This window comes from Rhyacophila brunnea, unplaced genomic scaffold, assembly GCF_057557595.1.
Source record: "Rhyacophila brunnea isolate RB1 unplaced genomic scaffold, BYU_Rbru_1.0 scaffold_20, whole genome shotgun sequence".
Classification (NCBI taxonomy): Eukaryota; Metazoa; Arthropoda; class Insecta; order Trichoptera; family Rhyacophilidae; genus Rhyacophila; species Rhyacophila brunnea.
The window spans coordinates 13,956,172-13,980,796 of record NW_028232860.1 but is presented as its reverse complement, the minus strand read 5'-3'; the positions used below and the strand labels follow the sequence as shown (position 1 = coordinate 13,980,796).

Below are 24,625 nucleotides of genomic sequence, written 5' to 3'. Positions count from 1 at the left end.
TTATATTGAGATATTATATTAATTTTAAAATAGTAATCATGTTTTTATTATTTAATTACAGCCATGGCGAGGATGGCGGCCAGGGGCCATTGGGACAAGTGTCATGAAGTTGATGAGTTTAAAGTGAGTAGATTTATTTTCTACAAAAACAGTGATATAAAAATATAATCTATAGGATAGGATAGGTCTTAATGTGACATATATACCTATATTTCCATATTATAATTACCTTTGAATATCTTGGATAACACAGTTTTTAAAGATACTTTAATCACTCGATATGCTATTATTCTACCGTAAGCATCTGTCAAACTATTTTGAGAGTATGAGTATTTGAGAGTTACAACAATATATATTATGGAGAATCGTAACTCCATATTTAAGACGAATAATATTTTAGGTAACCGTCCTGTAAGGGACGCACCCAGTGGGGGTGTCAGGGGTGCAAAACACCCGGGCGGCAGGATTCAGGGGGCAGCAAGAGTTAAAAAATATTTCAAATGAAATTATTAAAAAAGATATATACTAATGGATTTATGTTTTGTACTATTCGATTTGAAATTTTTGTCATTTTTCCACTCGAAATATTAATTTCATTTGGGGGTGGGGGGTTTCGGGTTGGCACCGTGCCGCAGCCATCCTTGGCGTGTCCTTGCGGCATATCATAATATCATTGAAGTAGTCGACTGCAGGTTTATTATTAGTATTTAATTGTATGACTGGTATATTGAATTTCAGGATCAAGGCCGCCCAAGAAATAGACGAGGCTGCTGAGCGAGCTCTTGAAATTGCGAGAAATCGTAGAAACCGGCTGAGGTTATCATCGACCAATACAGAATTACAATCCGTCGGCGAAGAGATACCAACTGAGCCCAAAGTAGCTCTGACTGTCAACAAAAAAGGCGGAGTCATCACCGTAACAGTTCGTCCACTGCGAGATCTGTCCGAGGAGTCAGAAGCCGGCGAAGACGCGTTCTTAGATTGCGATCCTCTGGTATTCAGAATCATCGAGAAGAAATCGTTGGCAGAACAGGCAGAGTGTATTGCCAGAGCGAGAAAAAAAGAGAAACATAAAATGGAAAGTGAAATAAGACTCGCTCTGGAAAAAGCGATCGCTCACATATGCACTTGCGCTTATGCGGATATTTACTGTAATGATCTACAAGCTATCGACTCAGTTATTGAGAAGATTCCCACGTTCGGTGAAGACAAATGCACATGCGAGGAGGAGTCTGACGTCAGCAGCAGCTCCGATGAGTCCGATTGGGAGATCGAGTATACACCACCTGCTGGATTTTCGAACCAGGAGGAGTTACGCAAGCCGGACTTGGTGCACGCCGAAACTCAATTCATAACGGAGACTGAGCTTTTGGATCTTTACGAGAGCCAAAAGATTAGACCACCAATAACGCGCTCTGGTGCATATGACAAAAGACGAAGTAGTATGATGAATCCTCATAGAAAGATTGCACGACCATAAAATACCCCTCATTGCATCACCGATTTAAGTATAAATTTGTTAAAATTAAATATAACCAATTTGAAATTAAAGATGAGTTTAACAAAAGAGAATTAAATTAATTGTCCAAAACTTTAAATCGTCTCCAACAATTTGTGTTCTGTTTATTTTCATGTAATATTCATACATTTTATGTAAATGTACCGTACCCAGGGAACATAAATTAACTGGTTTATACTAGCGGGCGTGGTATATATAACAGGGTGCAGATCTAGAGAATATAGAATTACACATGCTTCAAAATATGTATTAAAGTTTGTCATGTAAACATAACGCAGTACATACTTCATTATTTGAGAACAGTCGGTGCGCTTTATGTCCCTTGGTTTTATGGCGTAAAATAATAAATCGAACCCTGTTTCATAAATGTTACCGCACTCCGTAGCATAAACCAGATCCCATTAATTATGTGTTCACTGATCGTACATCTGTAATGTTTTGATTAAATTTATCTATTATTTTTAATCAATAGTTATTATTATTAAAATTTCATGTGACAGTTCCTAGTCGGTATTATGTTAGTATTATTTCATACCTCTGCCTTGTGGGCCCCCGTCTCCAATATGGTCAGCGGTTAAGATGCGAAGAAGAGATGGCACGACGAAGGCGGCTCCGAAAATCACAGCGCCAGCGAGCCCTACAGCGGCGAGGTTTATATTTGCTGGCGGGAAGTTCTGGAACATATTATTTTAAAGTAGGCGTAAGTATTATAAGATTATATTTTAATTTATTAACAATTAATATCGAACCATCGCTAATATATCGTATTAAAATATATCCAGCTTGAAAAATACGCATCTGACGCGCAATATTAAAGTAGATTAAAATTGTCCATATAAAATTTAAAGCCATCGTATTAAAAATCAACATTGCGGACTTTTGAAATTGATATTTTAATAATAAAATAAATGCAAGCCACTAACTACGAGTATATTAATAATTTAAGCAATGTAAAAGTTGGTTGATCGTCATATGGCCGTACTAATAAGAGGCGAGGGGTGTAGGTAGGCTGTTAAGATTCGACATAAATAGTGCACAGTAGACTTTGTCAGTCATAATTAATTGTTTTCATTGAACTACGAATGCAATTTGCAGGTGGTGCTGGTTAGTTTTTAAAATTCAATTAAACCCAGCCTAAATCAAGGAGTAATGGTTTAGATATGCTACGTTCGATCCGACAAAAATATTGCACACCTTTTCAATCATGCTTATTTCTTTTCGTTGAATTAAGAATACATATTACATAATATGGTATTGGTTAGTTTTTTTAAATTTCATTAAGCCCTTTCTATACCAAACCATAATTGATAAAAAAATATGTATGGTTTAATAGTTTAATATTAGATATTGTATAGATCAGTGGTTCTAAACCGGTGCACCGCGGAGCACTGGTGCACCGCTAGCTTGTTGCAAGTGCACCGCGAAAAAAATGATAAAACAGAAAAATCCGCGAAATAGTGGAAACCGAAAAAGTCCTTCGCTAAATTATGAAAGCCGACGAGAGATCTAATGTGATTTAGATTTTGCCAAATCAATCTGTTTAATTTGTAATAAAAGTGATGTACGTACGCATATTTTTCTTTGTTTTCTAACTTCGTTTTCGTTCCTCGTTTATCTATACTATAGATAAACGAATATATTTTTGACTATTATCTATTAATTATTCCCTGGATTAGACTGGGCTTATTTGAATTTTAAAATCTATCAAACACTACCGACACACTGTAGTCTTAGTTCAATGAAAACAAATACGTTTGACGGACAAAGTTTAGTATGCAATATTTATGTCGGATCTTAACAGTCTACCTCCACCCTTCGCCACTGCCGTACCTACATTAATTTTTAGTCGTTAGTCCTTAGGAAGCAATAAATTCTTTTAAAATGTTTGTTATCCTGAAAAGAATGTTAAAGATTAGGTATGACATATTTTTGAAAATGCAGGTGCAATTTGAAGCATTTCTCGACTGTCTCAAAAACTGTTTGTTAATTAGATTATTGTCTTACGATGCACGGTAAATTTCAGTCGATGACTGAGTATGGTTATGACGTACCACATTTTATGAGAAAGGTAATACATATATTCTTACATTCATCATACTACCGGCTGTGTCCATTGTTTTCTTTACAGGTATTGTCAGAAAAGGTACTGAGAGCTGCATTTCTATCTGAAAAGTATTAATCATCATAATATTAGTTTAGTATGTAATACTAACATGTATTACGTGTATAATAATTATACACGTAAACTTAACTTGAACGTCCTACATCTAAAAGCAATTATTGGCTTTAGATGTAGGGCATAAATTACAAATTAAAAGAGAATCTGTTGAACTACCTAACTAACCCTTTATAAATCCAATGAAAGTGATCAAAAATTTTTAGGAATTAAATACACACATAATTGAATCTTTTCATATTATGTTTTTATTCATCACATATAACATCAGAATATTGTTTTAAATGGCTAAACTATCTAGGTAACTATATGAACAAAAATTGCATTTAAATGATTTTTAATGTTTTTGACCATATTACTGCTTATTTATATTATACATTATGAGCATGTAACTTATTTAAATGGCCATAAATGTCAGGGATGTCCAACGTCAACAATCACGTATACATTCAGTTGTAATATTATAATATTACGATTTCAAGGAGATTTGAGAAGTAAAGTATCAACCATTCCCTTTTTTATTTCCTTGACTAGATTGTTCGAAATTTGTTTCCAATAACAAGCTCTCGGAACCTTGTCCAATCGCTTGATTCGGATTAAATAAGTATCACTTACGGCATGCCGCAGGGATGAGAGGAAGAGAAGACGCGAGTCTCTACAAATGAGGCATAGTTATTTTCACTGTCGCACATTAGGGTAATAGCTGAATGCAATAAGTGTCCAAAATAAAAACAAAACATATAATTTTCACGGTGAATGAGAGTACCAGTATTTTCAGTCAAAATATTATACGTTTGTTCAAATTGAAGAATGACAGTGGAAGAGTGTGGTAGATCACTGCGAATTTCGATACTGAATAGTAGATCACAGCTTAGTTGAAGTTGGACATGTCTGCTATAGGTAAATCATAGTTCCTCTAAGTCGACTGTGGTATGTATGTGAAAAATATCTGTTTTGAGATTATTGAATCTAAACATTTTAGCCTCAATAAACAGCAAGTAAATAATGTATGTAAATATTAAGGTGGGACATGCTCGTCGTAGGTCAAAATTGAGTTTTTTTGTATTTTTAAACCATGATCCTGGACATTCCTTAAACGTTGTAGATAATCTATTTATATAATTTTGAAGCCTTATTATCCTTTATATTTATTTTAAATATTTAATGACTGCATAAAGTATTTTTATTACATAAAATAGTATTCTTTTAAACCTCTCTCTCTAATGTTTTAGAATATAGTCATATTTCGGTACATGAATGTGCAGTGGTGTTAAAATTTTTTACATTTATTAATTTTTAAACGCATTTATAAAACCATTAGTATAATTAATAACGAGATAATTTTAGTAAAATATTTACGATAAAAAAATATATTGATAATCTCTGTGAACCCAAATTTTACAAGAATTAGGCATTTTATTATTCAAAAAATTGGCAAGATTAATACATTTGAAGATAATTCTAAAGATACTTATTATAAGCTATGTTTTTGACCATTCAAGTGTGATACATATTTTACGAATAATGATTGCTTTATAATAATTATTGACCTAAGAATAAGGTAGTGTTTTTTTGAAATACGCCATTTCTTTTGTCATCCCCTAGTGGTTAAGCTACAACATACGGCCGTAGCCATAAATTGACAAACTATAATTAAAGTAGGGAGTAAAATTATATTAACGCGCGTGTTTAAAAAATCTTAACACCACTGCACATTCATGTACCGAAATATGACTATATTCTAAAACATTAGAGCGAGAGTTTTAAAAGAATACTATTTTATGTAATAAAAATACTTTATGCAGTCATCAAATACTTAAAATAAATATAAAAGATAATAAGGCTTCAAAATTATATAAATAGATTATGTACAACGTTTAAGGAATGTCCAGGATCATGGTTTGAAAATACAAAAAAAACTCAATTTTGACCTACGACGAGCATGTCCCCCCTTAAGGCTATACTTCGGCTGGGGCACGGTCAAAAAGGATCGTGACTACGCGACGCGAAGACTGTGCAAATGACGCGTGCAGAATAAAACAAAATTTGTCATAAAAAGTCAACATGCGTCTATTTAATTTTATGTTTATTGTTCTATTACTAATAATAATAATATATTCATTGACATGTTTTCTTTTTCAAGTAAATGGGTAACTTTTTTTAGTCATCTTTACATGATTTAAGAATTAATCCCCCCGTCGCCATCACAAAACAAATAGACGTGTTCACAGCTCGACTTCCGCTTTTAGATTGCCAGCCAGTCCGAAATTTCGTCGCACCTATAGTAGAAAATTATTTGCCGTTTCACTGAAGTACCGTCTTAAGTAGATGTATAAAATTAAAACAAAAAGCGTAGAAATCACATTAATAGAACTGACGTCTGACAGGTGTGTACATACATGTAGTAGATGTAGTAAATTGATATTAATCGAGCCTTGTACTTCACTACAGTCTAACCCGGTAGTACATGTGCAAATTAATTGCACTGAAAGTAAATCTGTAGTTTTGTGAATAACACAATAATAAAATTTTATTTAGTTACGGCAGTTATACCGTTGAATAGAGAATTAAATACTCATTAAAATTGTAAAGTTAGCTGAAAACTTTATTGCAATGGTAATTATAAATGTTATCAATATGTTCTGTCGTTTGTTCAACTATTGGGTTAATGCTCAGGATAAAAAAAACAATGAACAATTTCAGGGACGCCATTGAAAACTATACCTAATTTAATATGACTTAACAGAAAATCTTACAGATATTTCATCGTCGTGTGTCGTGAAGCTGAGAAACCTAGGCTGCTTCTTCGAGCCCAAGAATCTGCCCCTCAGGAGATGGTCCTCGTCCATCGACATGTACTTATCAGTCGTGTTGTCCGCAAATAGGGCGTCCACTCTCTTTGGCCAAAGAGCGAAGCAGCTCATGAGCACCAGACATTTTGAGGATGTTTTCATGTTTTCTTCTCACACTTTTTCATATAAAACAATGTTATCTCATTTGGAATCAGTTTTTTTTGCCTATGACGCAAATACTATAAAATGTCTTTTATTCTCTTCTATTTAGGTACGTACGTATACCAGACTTACTTTCTCTTTTGAAAATATGTTAGAGATAATAATAGTTGTTAGCTCGGTGATATATTTGCTATATTATTATGTATTACTTAAAGGCGGCACATTAAAAAAATATCAAAATAAAAGAAAATGTGCGAATGTTCCAGCTTCTAATGGTGAACATTTCAGCAATTTTTACGGGAATAAAGGATTTGGCAGGATATAAGAAGGACATGTTTACGATTATGTAGAACCGCAATGTATCGTAGAAGATTACTTCTTATTTTCAATAGTTATATTAGAAGCATACAATATAACAATTATTGGAACCTTTTATAACTTTTTTAGACCAAACCCAACTTAACCTAACCTAACCTTAGTGTGTGATTATGATGTATCTAAATGTATCAAAATATCAAACCTTAAATTAACAATAATTATTGGATCGAACAGCATCCCGACAGAAAAAGGAACTTAATATATAATTTTCTACATGGGATAAACTGTTTCTGCGGCACAGATGAGATTTAAAATGAGATTTAGGTAGACCCAGGATATACTATAAACCAGAGCGTTCGAGCGGAGCTCGGAGCAGGAGCACGAATCAATGGAGCAATGGGGATTTACATTATATTTGACACTTTGCAACACTGCCGAGAGATAAATAACCTCACTTTTTTTGACAGAAGAGGCAGATAATGAAAGACGATTTGCTGCCGCCAATTATGTTTAATAGAATTAATAATGAAAATGACGAATAATAGTATAATAATAATAATATAACCTTAGTTCATAACTACTTATTTTTTAATTTTTTTAACATCTGTATACATCTAATACCTATTAACACTTTTTACAGGGAGCGGAGCAGACCCTGGAGCTGAGCTGGAGTAAGTATTAGGTCCCGGAGCGGAGCAACTGAAAAAGGGTCTGCTCCAACCCTCTGCTATAAGCACAAAGTTTTTTCAGAATTTAAAGGCTCGTGGCGGTAGGCACTAGAGCGCTGAAATGGTGATCAACTAGAAAACAATAAATGGATTGTTAAATTTTTTTTTAAATTTAAATAATATTGTGTCTTTGTCCGCAATTTTCATGGTCAGAATAACCATCGAACCCTAAAAACATATAAACTGCATGGTTTAACGAGCAATCCTTGTAAACACACTGTTTCAAGTTTCAATACATTCAGTTTCACGTACCTGCATACTGTTCTTATGATTCTAATCTGCGGGAGAAAAATATATGAAAGATTATTATATATTATATACCTACATTGTCGCCTTTGAAAACAATTTTTAGATTTACTTCCTACTCTGGTTTTCTTGCACGAAATCGTGCCACAGTTAAGTTATAAACTAAGCGAATTTCGTCGCTTTGAAGCGTGGAAAAGGTGTTTTTATTACGTGTGTTATAGTACTTTCCGCCACGTGTGTGAATATTCTGTGATTATTTCATAATAGTTGGAATACATGTCCGACACATGTAGAGACAGCAAATAATTATATTATTTTTAGACACGCATTTCTATTGTTTTAAGACGCAATGTGGATCACGAATTGAATTATTGTTATGAAATGGAAAATATCTTTAACGTAACGTTGACATCGGTGAATGACTCGTTATTTGGTAGACAACATAATTAATTTAATACCATAGAACAGATTAAGGCTATACTTCAGCTGAGGCATGGTCTAAAAAGATCGTGACTAGGCGATGCGCGAATTATGAAAATGACGCGAGCCGAACGAAATATAATTTGTCATAAAAATTCAACATGCGTCCTTTTAATGTTATGTTTATTATTATATTCGTAATAATAATAGTTTATTCATTGACATGTTTTCTTTTTCAAGTACATGCGGAACGTTTTTTAGTCATCTTTATACGATTTAAGAATATATTCCTCCGACGCCAACACAAAACAAATTGACGTGCTCACACATCGACTGTCTCCGATTGGCGACGACTACGAAATTTCATTCCACCTACTGTTGAAAATTATTTGCCGTTTCACTTATGTATGCTCTTAATAAAATAAAATGTAAAAGTTATCGCCATGGACCAAGGTTATGAAGGAGGGTAACTTATGATGGTCTGGCTATAAAACCCTACAAAATAATCAACCCAAAAACAAAAACAAATATCCCAATTAATAAATGCATAAAATGCATTTTATTATGATACAAACGTAACTAGTGAATACCTATAACATATTCTTTAATACGTGTATAAGTTAATCCCATATTTTTCTATACTCGAGATTCCTAACCTGTTATACATTGTATAGACTTGCCGTTAATTTTGTGCTTCCTGTACCTATATCATACTGGATACTGTAGATACTGAACAGTTTATAATAATGGTCCGGCGCGCACACAGAAACATGGTCTAGGAAAGGGGCATATTTAAAAAAACATCCATAATATTTTTTATTAATTTTTAAGGCGGCGGGAGAGGGCGGGGGTTAGCATAATCTATCAGGAACTCCCTCGCACTTTTGCGAGTATATTCCCTGTACCCAGATAATCCGAACTTCGAGTTTAGCGATGAATATTGAGACTGCAGCTATAACTATGCGTGCTCACCTACGAATTATTGCGAACTATCGCATCTACAACGTTCATAATTATTATTGTTAATAGTGTCCGTTTGTATCGTCTACGCAGTCTTGTCTTGAAGACATACCGCATCAGAATATTGAAGCAAACATTGGTTTCCCAAATGGTTGCGCCAATTCATGAGTGCCACGGGTTTTCCACTGTCACAGGTCTTGTGTGTCGTATGATGCCGAGATGAGTGGAGACAACCCGTTAAGAAGGCTGTTCGGTAGCCAAATCATCCGTGTCACGATCCCTAGCCACGAGAGGTCCAGACAAAGAAGAATATAAAGTAATATTCCATTCATATATATTTTTTTCGTTCCTGAGGAAGGGGCCTTGAACCGAAACCCCCTCTCTTGTGTGCGCCTGATAATGGTAATTGAAGAGTGACATTCCAAACCGGCCTTAGTCCAAAATTACAAATTTTCATGTTTTGATGGAATCCGATAGAGTGTGTTGAGATCTATATTCTCACTAAAACTTATATTTTACAAAAAATCCTAAGTCTCTTAAATTTGATGTCGAAATGTGCCTTTTTTCTCAAAACAGCACTAAGGTAACGGTTGATTCTTTCCAAACTGGCCTAAGGATATATGCGCATGCGCAGTTGAACTCTTTTTGCTACATTTACGCTTCAAGCGGCCATAATATAATATTGTAACACGTCAGATTAGAAATGTCAGACGAAATATTAGAGAATTTGTGTTTTATAAGTTCATGTGCACATTTTTATTGAAAATGATCCTACATTGTAGTATTATTTGCCTTTTTTTTTTTCTCAAAACAGCACTAAGGTAACGGTTGATTCTTTCCAAACTGGCCTAAGGATATATGCGCATGCGCAGTTGAACTCTTTTTGCTACATTTACGCTTCAAGCGGCCATAATATAATATTGTAACACGTCAGATTAGAAATGTCAGACGAAATATTAGAGAATTTGTGTTTTATAAGTTCATGTGCACATCAGTAAACTATTTTTTTATTGAAAATGATCCTACATTGTAGTATTATTATATAATATATTATTATGCTGTAAAAGTTACAATGTTTACCTTTTTATCAAAAAATGCATCAAAGTGAAAGAAATTTTATATAATTTTTATTCATTAATCATCCCAACAGAACTGTCCATGACCACATTCTATTACACAATCATAATTGTATACACAAAAGACACTAAACTTTATTTTATTGTGTCCCAAACTGTACTTAGTACAGACTTAGGGCCATTTTGAAAAAAAAGTCAGTTTTTGAATGAATTTTTTTGGAGTTTTACTATACTTTTTAAAGTTATTTATATACTATGTTTTCGAGTCTTTGAATTTTCTATAAAATTGCCAAACATTATAGTACCGAAAAGTTAAGAGGTAAATTGCAAATCACAAAAATATGATTATCTCAAAATCAGATTTTTAGACTTAGGCCGGTTTGGAATGTCACTCTTCAATTATATCAATTTGCTTCCAAATATTTTGACAAAGAAATATAATTATTTCTTCTTTGTACCGTGTTATCAACTGACATTTTTGTGAAACTCAACTATAAAGTTATATAATACTTACTATCTTCAACATAAAATATGCAATAGGCGCAGTCATGTTTATTAATTGAAAATTCTCTCAAGAGAAAATTAATAATCGTTAATTAGATTAGCGTTTCTCAAACTTGGCATAGCCGCGACAGTCCAGTGGCGAGGGTGGAGGTAGGCTGTTAAGATTCGACATACATAGTGCACACCGAACTTTGTGTGTGAATTGGTTTGTTTTTTGCCTACACCAAACCATAATCGAAAAAAAATATTCTTCTATCTATAAAATATCTAAAATTATGTATGGTTTAATAGCATTATTTTAGATATTTTATAGATAACGAATATTTTTTTGACTATTATCTACTATGGCTCGGATTATGAAGGGTTTAATTGAATTTTAAAAACTAACAAACACTATATACACTGCTATATTATTATACAAAATAATATGGATTGCGACGCATAAGGGTGTTGAATGTTGCTGTCTGTTCATTCGAAATTACCCTAAATAATACGTACGCTCAAGCAAATATATATATAATATATTATATGAATGCGATATACCTAATATGAGGCGTCTAATTCCAAAAAGCGATAAGTCCACATTTGGTCAAAATCGAGAAAAAAATACTTTGTATAATTTTACACAATATGTATTATTGATCTATAAATTCCAAAACGCGACATAACCCTACGAAAAAAAATATTTTAAGTCTCGATTTATTACAAAAAGCGCCAAGTCCGTGTTTCATATTATTTAAAGCTTGTTTGATTTTGCGCGTGTTTAAGTCAACCAATAAGGAATGTTCAATATTGAAAAGGGCGTCTCCCATGCTGTAGCATCTAGTAAACTCATGACAGTGCCACGGAAATATGTACCTTATGCGAAATAAATTAAAAATTGAGGTACAAGTAGCGATACGTCAAATTTTATTTTGCCTATATTTATTACATTTAAGAGTTTATCGGCTTAAACAAGTTGCCATTTGGTTCTAATTCCGACATAGAATACAACGGAAAAAATAATCTCACGTTAAAACAAATAATTGAAGCTTGAAACATAAAAACGTTGTTTGTCGCTTTTTGTAATTAGACGCCTCAATGTAGTGTTATATGCTTGCACTTGCGCGAGTATACTATTTCTGCTATACACCGAATGGAAAACTCTATTTTTTATGTATTTAATTAAAACATAAAGTTGTCATTATTTTTGGGAAGTATCAATTTATTATACTAAAGCATAATGCCGTCCAATTTAACTGTGGAATTCAAGATCATTTAAAAAATGTGTTGGGGTCACTACGTCATATTTTGGGAATCAATATACTTCGTCCATAGTGAAAATGGGGAACAATTAATAGATACTGGTTTACCTTTTTGTACTATTTTTACTTAGTTTTGTCACATGAATTATGTTATACGATTAATTCATATTTCGGATTGCTATAAATTTTCAGAATACTAACGTATTACATTTTTCCATTCTAATTGATTTAAGCTTTGAGCAAATTTTTTGCGACCCGGGTTTCGCCTTTCGGCATCATCAGGCACTATGCGAACTCACCCATGGCAAATAATACACACTGACAACGAACACAGTAATTAATCCTTGTTTATGGTAATTTAATTTTAATTGATTACCTACTAAGTAAAGGATCAGGTATAAAAACAATGTTTGAATATAGAATTTTGATTGAGAATTATTTTTAATTTTTTTACAACGTTTTTATTAGCTCGTATTCTTATTTGTCCAGTAATTGTTTATCCCGTACAAATCTTGCAATCGATTTTTAACTAACTACCCGACTAGCTAGACATTTGAAACTTTTAGAATATATCAGAACACGATGCCAATGCATCCTTTTAATACTTTTAGCCATCATTAACCAGAATTGAATTCATTTTCAGTTAATTCTGTTTTGTATGAAAAGTTATTTCGACACCATTATTGGTTGCTAGGTCTGGGGTTCTAGCAACTAAATTATTAATATATACGTGTGTTACTATGGAAATCAATATGACATGTCAAAATGACATTTCAATATTATTTCTATCAAGTTCAATTTTTTTTGATCATTTAAGCTAGTCAAGTCAAGTTTATATGATTCAACGTTGTATATAAAAAGTTCTTTTTATCTTGTAATTATTTAATTTTATGTTTCCTACAAGAATGTATAGGTATACGATAAGATACGGCACTTGAATTTTCAAGATTGTAAGTATAAATCTAATATTACATTCCACTTTTCACACACTTTATTCCACAGTAATATTTATTATTGCTCAGGGAGTTGTTTCATTATTAAATGTATTTTTCACAATAATATAAAGCGTAAGACTTACGATCACTTTTAAGCTGTCGTTTCGCGTATTACGAGAGACAGTGGTACACTGACGACAATAGTTTAAAATAATAATCGTCGTTGGTTTCTGGAAAATCACTGAAGCGTCATATTTTCTCTAGCTTGTCTTATGTGAATGTCTCAGACGCTTCCGCGCAGAAAATATACATTTAATAATGGGAAAATTAGTCGGTATCTCGATCAGGAAAACACACAAAATAAAACGAGTCTGATTCGCAAACGATTACCGACATCTGTCATTATGCGATTTGAATAGAGAATCGGATGTCATGTCTTGTCATGGTTAAAGATCTATTCCACAATGCGGAAAGTAATTTATTGCTATTGACAGCGTAGAAATGCATCGGTGGTATTGTTTTTGACGGCGTAGCGTGGCGGGAGTAGATGTCGATCAGTGGATACGTCAAACGACTTTTAATAACATGCGCTAAACACTGGAACGAAAAGAAATTATGATGTTGTTAATGCGCTTTGGCATGGGCATTTATCTTCGCATAATATTTACTATGCACACGCAGAGAGGTCCCGAGGATAATTAGGATAAGAATGGGAGAAATTCTAATAAAAGATTTCATAAAATTTAAAAATTCTAAAAGTTAGTAGACGTGCTTGTAACATCTTTTGCTAGTCTCGTTGTTGTGGGACAAGACCGCTGTGTTTGGAGATGACCAGAAGGTGTAAATGGAGAGTCGTCAGGAGAGATGAGAAGTCGAGATTTGGCGGTGGTTGCTCCGATGGATGCAGGAGCGAGTTTTATTTACAGCGAAAACAATCGGTACAAGAGTATGTTACAAGAGCGTTATGTTACAATACTTATGTTATGATATTGTTCCGAGGTCCAAACTCGTGGGACAGGAGCGACTTACACGAAGCCTACTGATCAGACGGAGATTATGATTGATGACCTGCTAATTATATACATGCATATTCGATAAATTACCAATTATTGTTGATGAATTAGTTTGCTATTGAGAAATCTGCTGGCCTCTGCATTATTGCACTTCGATGTCGCGCGTGTAGTATAACTGACTGTAGATGCGACTATTGTGCGATAGTTTAAATGATTTGCTAATTCTTACACTGTTGAAATAATGCCTTAGGAGGCCTGAAGTCATTGACCCACTACACATCTTTCCAACAATGACAAGCAAAAGTGAACAAATAAATATAACACCTATTTACCAAATGGATTAATAATTAACATTTATATATTTTTAACATTTTGGTTGTTTATAATAGCTGGAGACGATCTCCAAATAATGCTGCACAGATTTCAACTCTGGGAAAAGAAAATCAAAATGGCTCTATCAAGGGTGGCAGACGTAAAATGTTGATTGAAAATAATCCTATTCATGGTCATGGAATTCAGATACCTGTATTCAGAGCTTCTGTCAATTTTTGACAGGCCACGGTGGGTTCGCTGCCAAGCTCTTTGAGCCTGGACTTGTTACCCGATCGACATGAGGGGGAAGAGTTACTCGAGTCGGTCCAACCAGCTGTTGGGTCCTTCGGGTCGTCCGACCTGGTCGCCACAAAGGCCAATTATCTTGCATTAAAAAAATTGCGGTGTCTTACTCTCTGAAGATCTCTTCACATAATTTTAACTGTCCGTATGATTAGCTTCGTTTTTTGTTATATTTATTAAATTCCTTTCTTTTTTGTTAATTTATTTGTCCCTTTTCTCTCCCCGGCACTTTGCGTTAGAGTAAAATCAGTAAACTTAGTCGAAGCTCACTTGAGAGTGTGGCGACCTCGGTCTCGTGTAACTGCTCTTGGGACATTAACAGGCGTAAACAACTGTACAAATGCTTCACATCAAACGATATCAAAGTGAAACGCTCGATTAAGACAGAGTGTGGTCCGGGGCGGGCTTGGTTTGGAGGGAGTGTTTGTGTTTTTGATCTACCAATGGCGAGTTAATGAAGCTGCAGTCGTTTCAGAATGTCTAAAAAACATTGGAATAAATATGAGAAAAGATAACAACATATGAAATTAATTACCGGGCCAATAAAATCAATAATGATAATATATGGGATCGAGGCTAGAGCAGACACACCCAAAGCCTAGAAATTAGGACACTTTCGATAAATTTAGAATCAAGATTCGACACATTTATAAATTCAAGATCGGATAATGGGCACTACCAGGATCGCAGACATCATGTTACACGGAAGTCATGCTAGCCGGCATAGCTCCGAAAAGATGGATAGCGAACTGAGATCGAACTTCGCAGTGAAAATCCAATGAATCCGAATAAAAATAGACCTGACGGTATAATTAAAAGAAGGAGGTTATGGAATTATACAAACTATTTATTTAATAAGTTAATTGATTGATTGAGGTGGAATGATAATAAGATAATATAAATAATAATATTGGTGGCTCTCGTGGTGCAGTGCGTAAGGTGCTGGCTTCCCACCTGAGAGTTCTGGGCTCGATTCCAGGTGAGGACACAATATGTATGTGTTTATTCTCAAAACCTGCGTGTTTGTGATTGTTCACAATTACTAACAACCACCTTGTGCGAAAAAGCAAGGACATATATAAATAATATATATAAATGATATAATTAGATACCTACCTATTCTTTTATAATATAAAGACATGTATTACAATCATCATTCATATTTACCAATGAGTCACTAATCTATTACAAAATATCTTAGAACTGTAAGCATTATTAATGATTAATTCGCTGGGTATAATTATATGAATAATATCACAAATTTTCTTGAATTGGTTTTGAAAAAAAAACATGTTAATTAATTCGAGCGGTCAACACAATTAATTTATATTACACTATTTGTTTAGTAAAACATTCAATGTTTTATATGTCACAAAAATTATAATAAAATTAATTACTTACACAAACCTCCAATTTAACACGTCTCGTTTTAATTATACCTTCATCTTTACGTCAAAATCACATCAAAGCTATTACACACACGATAACACGGCGACTTTACTATATATTATTTAAAGGAATCAAGTAATTCCCAGAATTACAAGAAAAAAAATATTAAAGTTTACTTTTGAGATCAGCTGATATTTTCTTTTACAATGATTCGTCAAAAATTGATGTTTATATATAAAGTTTTTCATTAAAGCTACTTTTATTTTTGTAATTCACCTATTTACGTTAAATTAGTATTCCAATATAAATTAATGAAAGCTATTAATATAAATACTACATCTGTACGTATAATGATGTGTGTATGTATTATGATTTGTGAAAAAGGAGTCTTTTCACGCGAATAACTTTAACGAAACGTGATTAAACCACGTTAGCTTAATTTAAACCACACATAAAATACATTAAATCGATCGAATACATGGATTAGTTTAGAAAATTAAAATTCAATTGTTAATTATTTTATTGTAGGGGACCACAAAATCAGACAGTCCATCGGACGTCTGCGTCACCAAACGTTATTCAAAGAGGAGTTTTTGACTATGTAATAAAATTTAAAATTTGTCGCTTAACCCCCTGTGACAACCCTGTGTGTTAAGTGCATCGGTGCACACGGTTAACTGTTTTCATTTTCTATTTCGTAAGTTTTAAAGACTGTTTATGTTTTAATTGTGAATGCTAACTTACATACTAACCGTTTTCTCGTGATTTACAAGCAAAATATGTACCTATTTGATTATTTTTTAATTTCTCCGGAAGGTTGTAATATTTGATTGTTGTAGTGTTATAATCCATGCGTTGTTATGCAGCAGAAAGGTATAAGCATTTAGTTAGCGTAATGACCACCTACCTATCCCCAGATCAAAGGAAAACTATGTTTAGGCCGCGGCTTGAAACTGTGAGTTTCGACCGTTGTGTTAGTTATTGCTTAATATACTTCGAATGTATTGTTTTGTAGAAAATGATGATAGTTTCATAATGAAAAAAATGGCAATATGCAATCAATATGAAAATATTTATTTACTGTAAACATTGAAGTTAATGGCTCTACCAAACCACATCCATCACGCACCACACCCGGTCTTAATCGGGTGTATCACGGAACCCTACGTTTCGGAAGTATTTTTTATGAATGGAAATGTCTCAACAGCAGCTAGGTACCTAAAATTGATGTCAGCATGCAATCAAGTGTATTTTGACTACAATCGACCGACATACAATGAACCATGCTCGAAACTATATAATATATATATTATAGTATAGACAGATTTTGTTTTTCTTACTAAAATATTGGAACACTTCATTAACTTTTCATTAATTGATTTTACATATTATATCAAAATTAATACAAAAATGTCAAGGTATCCGTTTAAAATTATTAATATATTTTTAATTTTTATCTTAATGTAGGTACATTTATAATCTGATTAGGTTAGGTTAGGTTGGGATATAAAATGGTAGGTATTAGGTACTATATGACGTGTAAACTGCGATGGTTACAATTTTGTTGTCATTTTTATGGTATATTTATAAGACTGCAACTGTCATCAATAAATCAAAATAAAAAGGAATAATTTATACATAAAGGTAAATATGTACTAGAAACTAAATAGTTATACATTATAGTGTAGTATTAAACTACGTTGGATTTAAAGATCTTGGGAATCGTAAACTGTGAGCGACTTTGGACAAGCCTCGATGGAGGCAGATGCTGATAGAGGCCAATACCCACATAGGGTTGTAGCACCATAAAGAAAAAGAATTGAAAACAGAGTGATTATATTCTGTAAAAAATACAGAGAATAAATAGTAAGGAGTGAGTCGAATATTATATACATACATAAATATAAAAAAAAGAATAGTTATGAAAAAAGTAAGCCGTAATTTTAAAAACAAAATAAACTGAAAATATCACTGAAAATATTTAAATTAAGTGTATGTATACACGTCAGCAGGACTATTCTAAATAGTTAACACAGTACCAAGTTTCCATTATATCTGCGTTTTCGGAGTAAAAGTGCATTCGAGTTAACTCATTCAGTGCTAACAACGCGGCTGGCGCGTTTACATTACCTGACCATTAGATATAATTAACATGATATTTAAATGTGGTAATTCAATATTAACTGGTCAACAGTGATTGTGTAAACGATTTTCTCAATTTAGGCTATTTCTACAAATTAAAATATCTATTTATTTTGATTACTTGGAAAAAATCTATGATACACAAAATAAAGAGCACGATTCTTTACACAGATTGGCATTAAAATCTTAATTTCTTGAAAACGCGACTTAAGAACTTTTTCCCTGCAACCACAGATTTTCATTGCTCCAAAATAACACAGATATCACTCGGAGTAATTCCATAAATGAAGCAGTTATGTACAATAATTATTAACATACATCTTTGCGTCTTACTTGATTTCAAATGCATCCGATTAGAATTAAGTATGACGTGTTAAAAAATATTTTGCACTACTATTCAACGACATTTAACAGCTCTCACGAATGACAATTAACTTCGCGGGATAATTAACTACATGAATACGACATTATTTATCACTTTTTTTTAAATTGATCTCAGAGTTAAGTGATATGTTAGAAGAGTCATGCAGATTATTAGCATTAGCGGAACCAGAGGATCCGTGAGGCTAATTGAAAACGTAATTTAAAAAAAAAAACACAAAAATTTTAATATAATTTTTGTAATAATAATTTTTTTGTAGTGCATTACCTCAGTGACGTCCCGTGGGGGTAGGCAGATTGAGCGTCGATTCGGGGCGGCAGTTACTCGAAGGGCGGCAAATCGAAGAAAATCATTTGGTATATATAGAAATAGCTACCTAAACTTAGTAATAACGAACATATCTTTCCATTAAAAAATTCAGCTCACTGGTTTTGTCGGGTTCGCGATATATAGTTTACTTCCGTTGCCCTTCGACGTCCTTGGTGACCAGAAACGACACGTGTAGATTTGCGAATAATTTGTCTGGTATTTTGTTAGTAATGTATCCATGCAACCCATTTCTTAGATATTGGACTCATGAAAGGTGATAAAAATAATGTATAAAAAAATGAGGAGGCATTTAGGCACTGCCTAGGGGCGGCATTTTATCTAGGGACGTCACTGCATTACCTTCCTACCCCCGCGGGAAACTACAAGATGAAAACTACTTGTGAAAATAACCAACAGAAATCCACACATTAAAATTATTACTGTTAAGAAATCCAGAAGAATAGAATTGGATAGAATGAAATACGGTATTAATAATTTAAACTAGGTCGTTTCATATATGTTTTCAGTAGTCAAAGCCACTAAGTGGACAGGTGTCACTAATGGTAGGTATTTCTACATGCACAGAAAAAGAATGAAATTTTCACAATGCCCACTTGAATTGAAACAGAGCAAGCTTGATTTTCGAGTATGCGAAATACACACTGATTGTCTAACTAAAGTAACAATATTGCATACCTAACCATATTACTAGTAATATCGTACCTAATGTGAATAGAATTATTATTTTGATTTTTTAATCTTGAACCTCGTAGATCACTTCTGCTCTTGAGATATTTTTGCCTGCTATCATGAGGGACGATTTCCAATCCTGGTATCCTAAAGAATTTGAATTTATATCACTATCATCACTGCTGAATGAAGGTCTCCCAGTGCTCTAGCCACTCTTATCGATCCCTAGTTATTTGCTGCCACGTACATCAACCGAAAGTTATGAGCTCGTCTATCCAGCGAGTTTTAGGGCATCCCTGTGGGCGTTTTGTACCCCTTGGGTACTACTGTATGACGACATTAGTCCAGCGGCTGTCCACTTACCGAGCGACATGTCCGGTTCATTTCGATTTCATCTGCTTAGCGACCTCTATCACATCGCGTAATTTTCTCTGCTTTATAATCCATTGGTATCTTTTATGATTTTTACGCGTTATGACCAACATGCACTTTTCCATGCCACGTTACGCTACTTGTAATTTTTGAATTTATCTTACATTAAGAGTCTGAGTTGAATTTATATGCGCCTGTCAATTATCTACGTGATCGCAGCCATGACCTATTCTGGGTCAGAACTGTCAAGTCTTCGTGTCAAGCCCATTAGACACGGGGCAAAATTTAGCAGATGCCACTAACTTTCGCATTTACCCGGCCAACTACTGATAGCTTCTCGCCTATTCCAGCGTAGATCTCACCACTTTTTAGGGTACCTTCCCCATACCCAGACACTCATACTAGTTATTGCAACCAATCGCATCCAATAGTGGTGTTTGAATGCGCATGGACTAGTCTTAGTCATAATTATTATGATGGTCAGTGTCCGTTTGTATCGCCTACGCATTTGCCACAGGTCTTCTACACCCGTTAAGAAGGCTACCCGGCAGGCAAATGATGGTCGAGGTTCTGACTGAGAATATTCTATTCACCTAGGTAGGTACCTAATTTGTATTTTTTCCGTTCACCAGCCACCCCCTGTGTGCCCGCCTGCTTGATGACATCTGAAATATTGTGTTCAAGATGCAGTGTGTTTGTACGGTATCCTGACAAGATTTCTTTGAGTGGGATTGAATGAATAATGATATTATTAATGACATAGGTATGGGAATGATTTCAGTAATTTCAACGACGGATTTCAACCGTATTTATCATTAAACTCAGAGTGTCTGGGTCATGGCCCACACAAGGCTAATAGGGCTCTAGCCTAGGGGCATGTGCTCAAGGGGGGACCGGCGTGGCGGATCGACCAGATACATAAGATAAACAGACACCTTAGATTTGGTCTAATAGTAAAAAAAGTCGCCTGCGGCTATTTTACTTCGAGGCTATAACCTTTTTAAAATATGTGGTTTTGCAATGCAATTTTTGGTTGATGTGTGTTTATACTCGACAACTCCAAGATTCGATGTGTTAAAAAATCGCTAAAAAATACAATGAATTTTATTTGACCTCGAACACTATTTGGAAAACGCCACAGAAGAGCATCAGACTGCTTTTAACCTTAGTGATAGGTAGGGAGCCCCGCAAAGATCCTGATCTGGGGGCCTGCTTCAGGATGTGGGGGCCCATGGTCTGAGTATAGGGAATGTATCTATAAAAGTGCGGCGTCCGCGGTTGAGGCTACAAATAGTTGAGGTAAATCTGGAAGTTGGTGGCACCTGTTATACCTACTTTGTCAACTTTATAAAGCAATAATAAATTTATTATTATGAATATTTTTTTGAAATGGACTCCCCTGTGAAACTATTTTTATTATGTTCGAGCCTGTCAGGAAGAATAACAATATGATAATCTGCCTTGTTATACTTTCATAAGCATAAAGTTGTCTGCCGTAGATAGATGAGATATAGATGAATGCCTCTTCAGTCCGACAATGGGGGAAATACAGTTAAACAAAATACCTACACTATTTAGCTATAGGTGAACATATGTATTGGTATATAAAAAAAGATATTTATCTCTAGAAGGAAGTCAAATAATTTCTTTTGTTTCGGCAGGGAAATGACAACTAGGAAAAAGAAAATCGTTTGTCCAAATATATGTGGGAATATAAAAATATTTTAAGCATTTATTTCTATAGAGTAGATTAAGATCGGACATCCGACTTCGAGACAAGTAATAGAATGAGTATTTAATGATGTAGAGAAGGGAAGTACCTATAAGCTGAATACATTGTTGATTTTGGAACTTAAGCTTATCTAACCGATCGTAAACATGGATAAAGTTGGCGTGACATATGCGTTTGTTTTTTGAGATTTGAAGAAAATAAATTGCTTACACGTTTTCGCAATTTTTGTTCTGCCACCGTAGTCGTCGCCGGCAGGGAAATTTATCATACGTTGCAGAAACGGCATGTGCGCAAGAACATTCTAATGCTATTTTAGTAGCGTTATAAAATGGAAAAAAATACGCGTTCGTGGAGCATTGTAGACAATAATATCCAATTTTATTAGATCCTAACCTAACCTAACCTAAAATCTAGTACGTATATCAGCTATTTTCAGATTTTGTTTGCCGCTTGCTTCCTGTTAAGTGTAAACGTAAACCGACAAGAACCGTGCTTTATTTAGTCATGAATTTTATCTCTTTATTTTACCCAAATAGGTTGGACGGTCTTTAATATACGACCATATATTTCCGATATAACATTTGACGGTGAACTGTATACGTACATAGTAGAATTTTGGGTTTCCACCGTGTGTCCTTCTTCCTTCTTTACTCGACGTTACGGACTCGTTGCAGAGGCCATTATCAAGAGATGATATGTTTTATGATGAAAATGTAGTGTAGGTATGTGATTGTAAACGTTGCTCTAAGAATGTCAAAAGGAATCCGATTAGCTAAGAGCAAACGTTGCTCAGAGTAATCTGTCAATCGTTAAGACCGTGAAAGCTTCAGACATTATGTATACGTACAGATTTCCGGCCACGATCTTCTCCAGCTTCCTGGCCTTTCGATCCTGCTTCAACCCTCTTTCACACAGGAATTCAACAAGTTATAAAATAAATATTTTTTCCCCGACTGTTGTATGGTGGAATGATTTTTTGGAATCAATCAATACGATTTTTTGAATGTTGAATTGTATACCTGGTAAGCTAAACCTTGGTTTAATCATATAATAAAAATAAATGTGTTGAATATAAAATAGTCTTATGATTTATAATAGTAGTCATGAGTTCATATTTTCTAAAATCCCCCCATAATTTTCGTCGCAAATTTCACACCCCCTCCCTAAATTATGACGTGAAGTGATATATGGAAACGACCCCTAATTGTGAACATATTATTTAGGTAACGATTTTTAGTTTATAGAAAATACAACTATGGCCGTTTTTATATGTAAGCACAGTTGCAATCATTTTAATAAATTTTAATAATCGACCGCAGAGCCGGCATGCAGGAGTTAAAAATGTGATTATAACTTATGTCTACAATTCATACTTCTTATTGATTAATGCTATTAATAACATAGTGAATCAAATGAGTGTTTTAGAAGTCCACAAATTACATACATGTTTTTCTGATTCTTGACTTAATGTGGAATTATTGATATTTATTTTATTAAATAAGTTGTGTTTTGCATAGCGTTAAACTTAATCCTGACCAATAAATTATTTATTTATTTATTTAAGAATACAAAACATTGTGGACATAACAAATCTAAATTCAAGACGTACACAACATGAGATTTATATTATAAGTAAAATATTACCCTCACAAGAGAGAAGAGAATATAGAAAAAAAATATAATAATAATAATAACAAAAAAAAATACAATAAAATCTAAACATACTTAACGGCCCACATGCTCGTCGTAGATCAAACTTGAGTTTTTATTGTATTTTCAAACCATGATCCTGGACACTCCTTAAACGTTGTAGATAATATATTTATAGAATTTTGAAGCCTTATTATCCTTTATAGTTATTTTAAACATTTGATGACTGCATAAAGTATTTTTGTTACATAAAATAGTATTCTTTTAAACCTCTCGCTCTAATCTTTTATAATATAGTCATATTTCGGTACATAACTGTGCAGTGGTGTTAAAATTTTTTACATTTATTAATTTTTAAACGCATTTATAAAACCATTAGTATAATTTATGACGAGACAATTTTTGTAAAATATTCACGATAAAAAATTATATTGATAATCTCTGTGATCCCAAATTTGACAAGAATTAGGCATTTTATTATTCAAAAATCGGCAAAATTAACACATTTGAAGATAATTCTAAAGATACTCATTATAAGCTATGTCTTTGACCATTCAAGTGTGATAAACATCCTACAAAAAATGATTGCTTTATAATAATTATTGACATAAGAATAAGGTAGTGTTTTTTTGAAATACGCCATTTCTTTTGGCATTCCCCAGTGGTTAAGCTACAACATACGGCCGTAACCATAAATTGACAAACTATAATTATGGTAGGGAGTAAAATTATGTTAACGCGCGTGTTTGAACAAATCATGCCATTCCGACATATAATACATACATATTGTATGAGAGCTATGGCATCGTATTTACACTCTGTGACACCCTGTGACACAGGACGCCAACATAAGAAACGGGTTTTTCGACATATATATGACCGATCGTCATAGAGTGTATTTGAAGCATTAGATGAGATTTTCTTGAATCTGTTTAAACTCTCAATATTTAGTGATTTTCTTCTGGAAACATCACAAAGCCGCCCCTGCAAATGTGCAATAATATTGTCCCGTGAACGTTATCCATGTGACAATAGAAAGGAAAAGCGATTAGGAAAAATTGAAGAAGACAATAATGCCATGGCGTTACGCTTGCGACATTTCGTTACTTCATTCAACACATCTCTGTTATTGTATTTATCCGTTGTCCGTAACGCGATTTTTTCTATATAAGCATTGTTTGCGAATCCATTGAGCTTAGTTACAGATTATATCGCAATACTCAGTTGTCACATTTTTATACGGATTAAGCC

General features: G+C 33.7%; 2 protein-coding genes across 2 annotated transcripts; one reads left to right on the top strand and one right to left on the bottom strand.

Annotated features, from left to right (window-relative positions):
- The first annotated feature begins 67 nt into the window (after positions 1-67).
- On the top strand, positions 68-1,480 carry Ppi1 (Protein phosphatase 1c interacting protein 1). The gene is made up of 2 exons (XM_085948552.1): positions 68-123; positions 739-1,480. The coding sequence occupies exons 1-2, from the start codon at positions 104-106 to the stop codon at positions 1,478-1,480; spliced, it is 762 nt and encodes a 253-aa protein (XP_085804678.1). The 5' UTR covers positions 68-103.
- A 563-nt stretch (positions 1,481-2,043) lies between these two features.
- On the bottom strand, positions 2,044-6,649 carry LOC147071233 (uncharacterized). The gene is made up of 3 exons (XM_085948551.1): positions 6,452-6,649; positions 3,607-3,684; positions 2,044-2,193 (listed from the first exon to the last, which is right to left on the bottom strand). The coding sequence occupies exons 1-3, from the start codon at positions 6,647-6,649 to the stop codon at positions 2,044-2,046; spliced, it is 426 nt and encodes a 141-aa protein (XP_085804677.1).
- Positions 6,650-24,625: the final 17,976 nt, after the last annotated feature.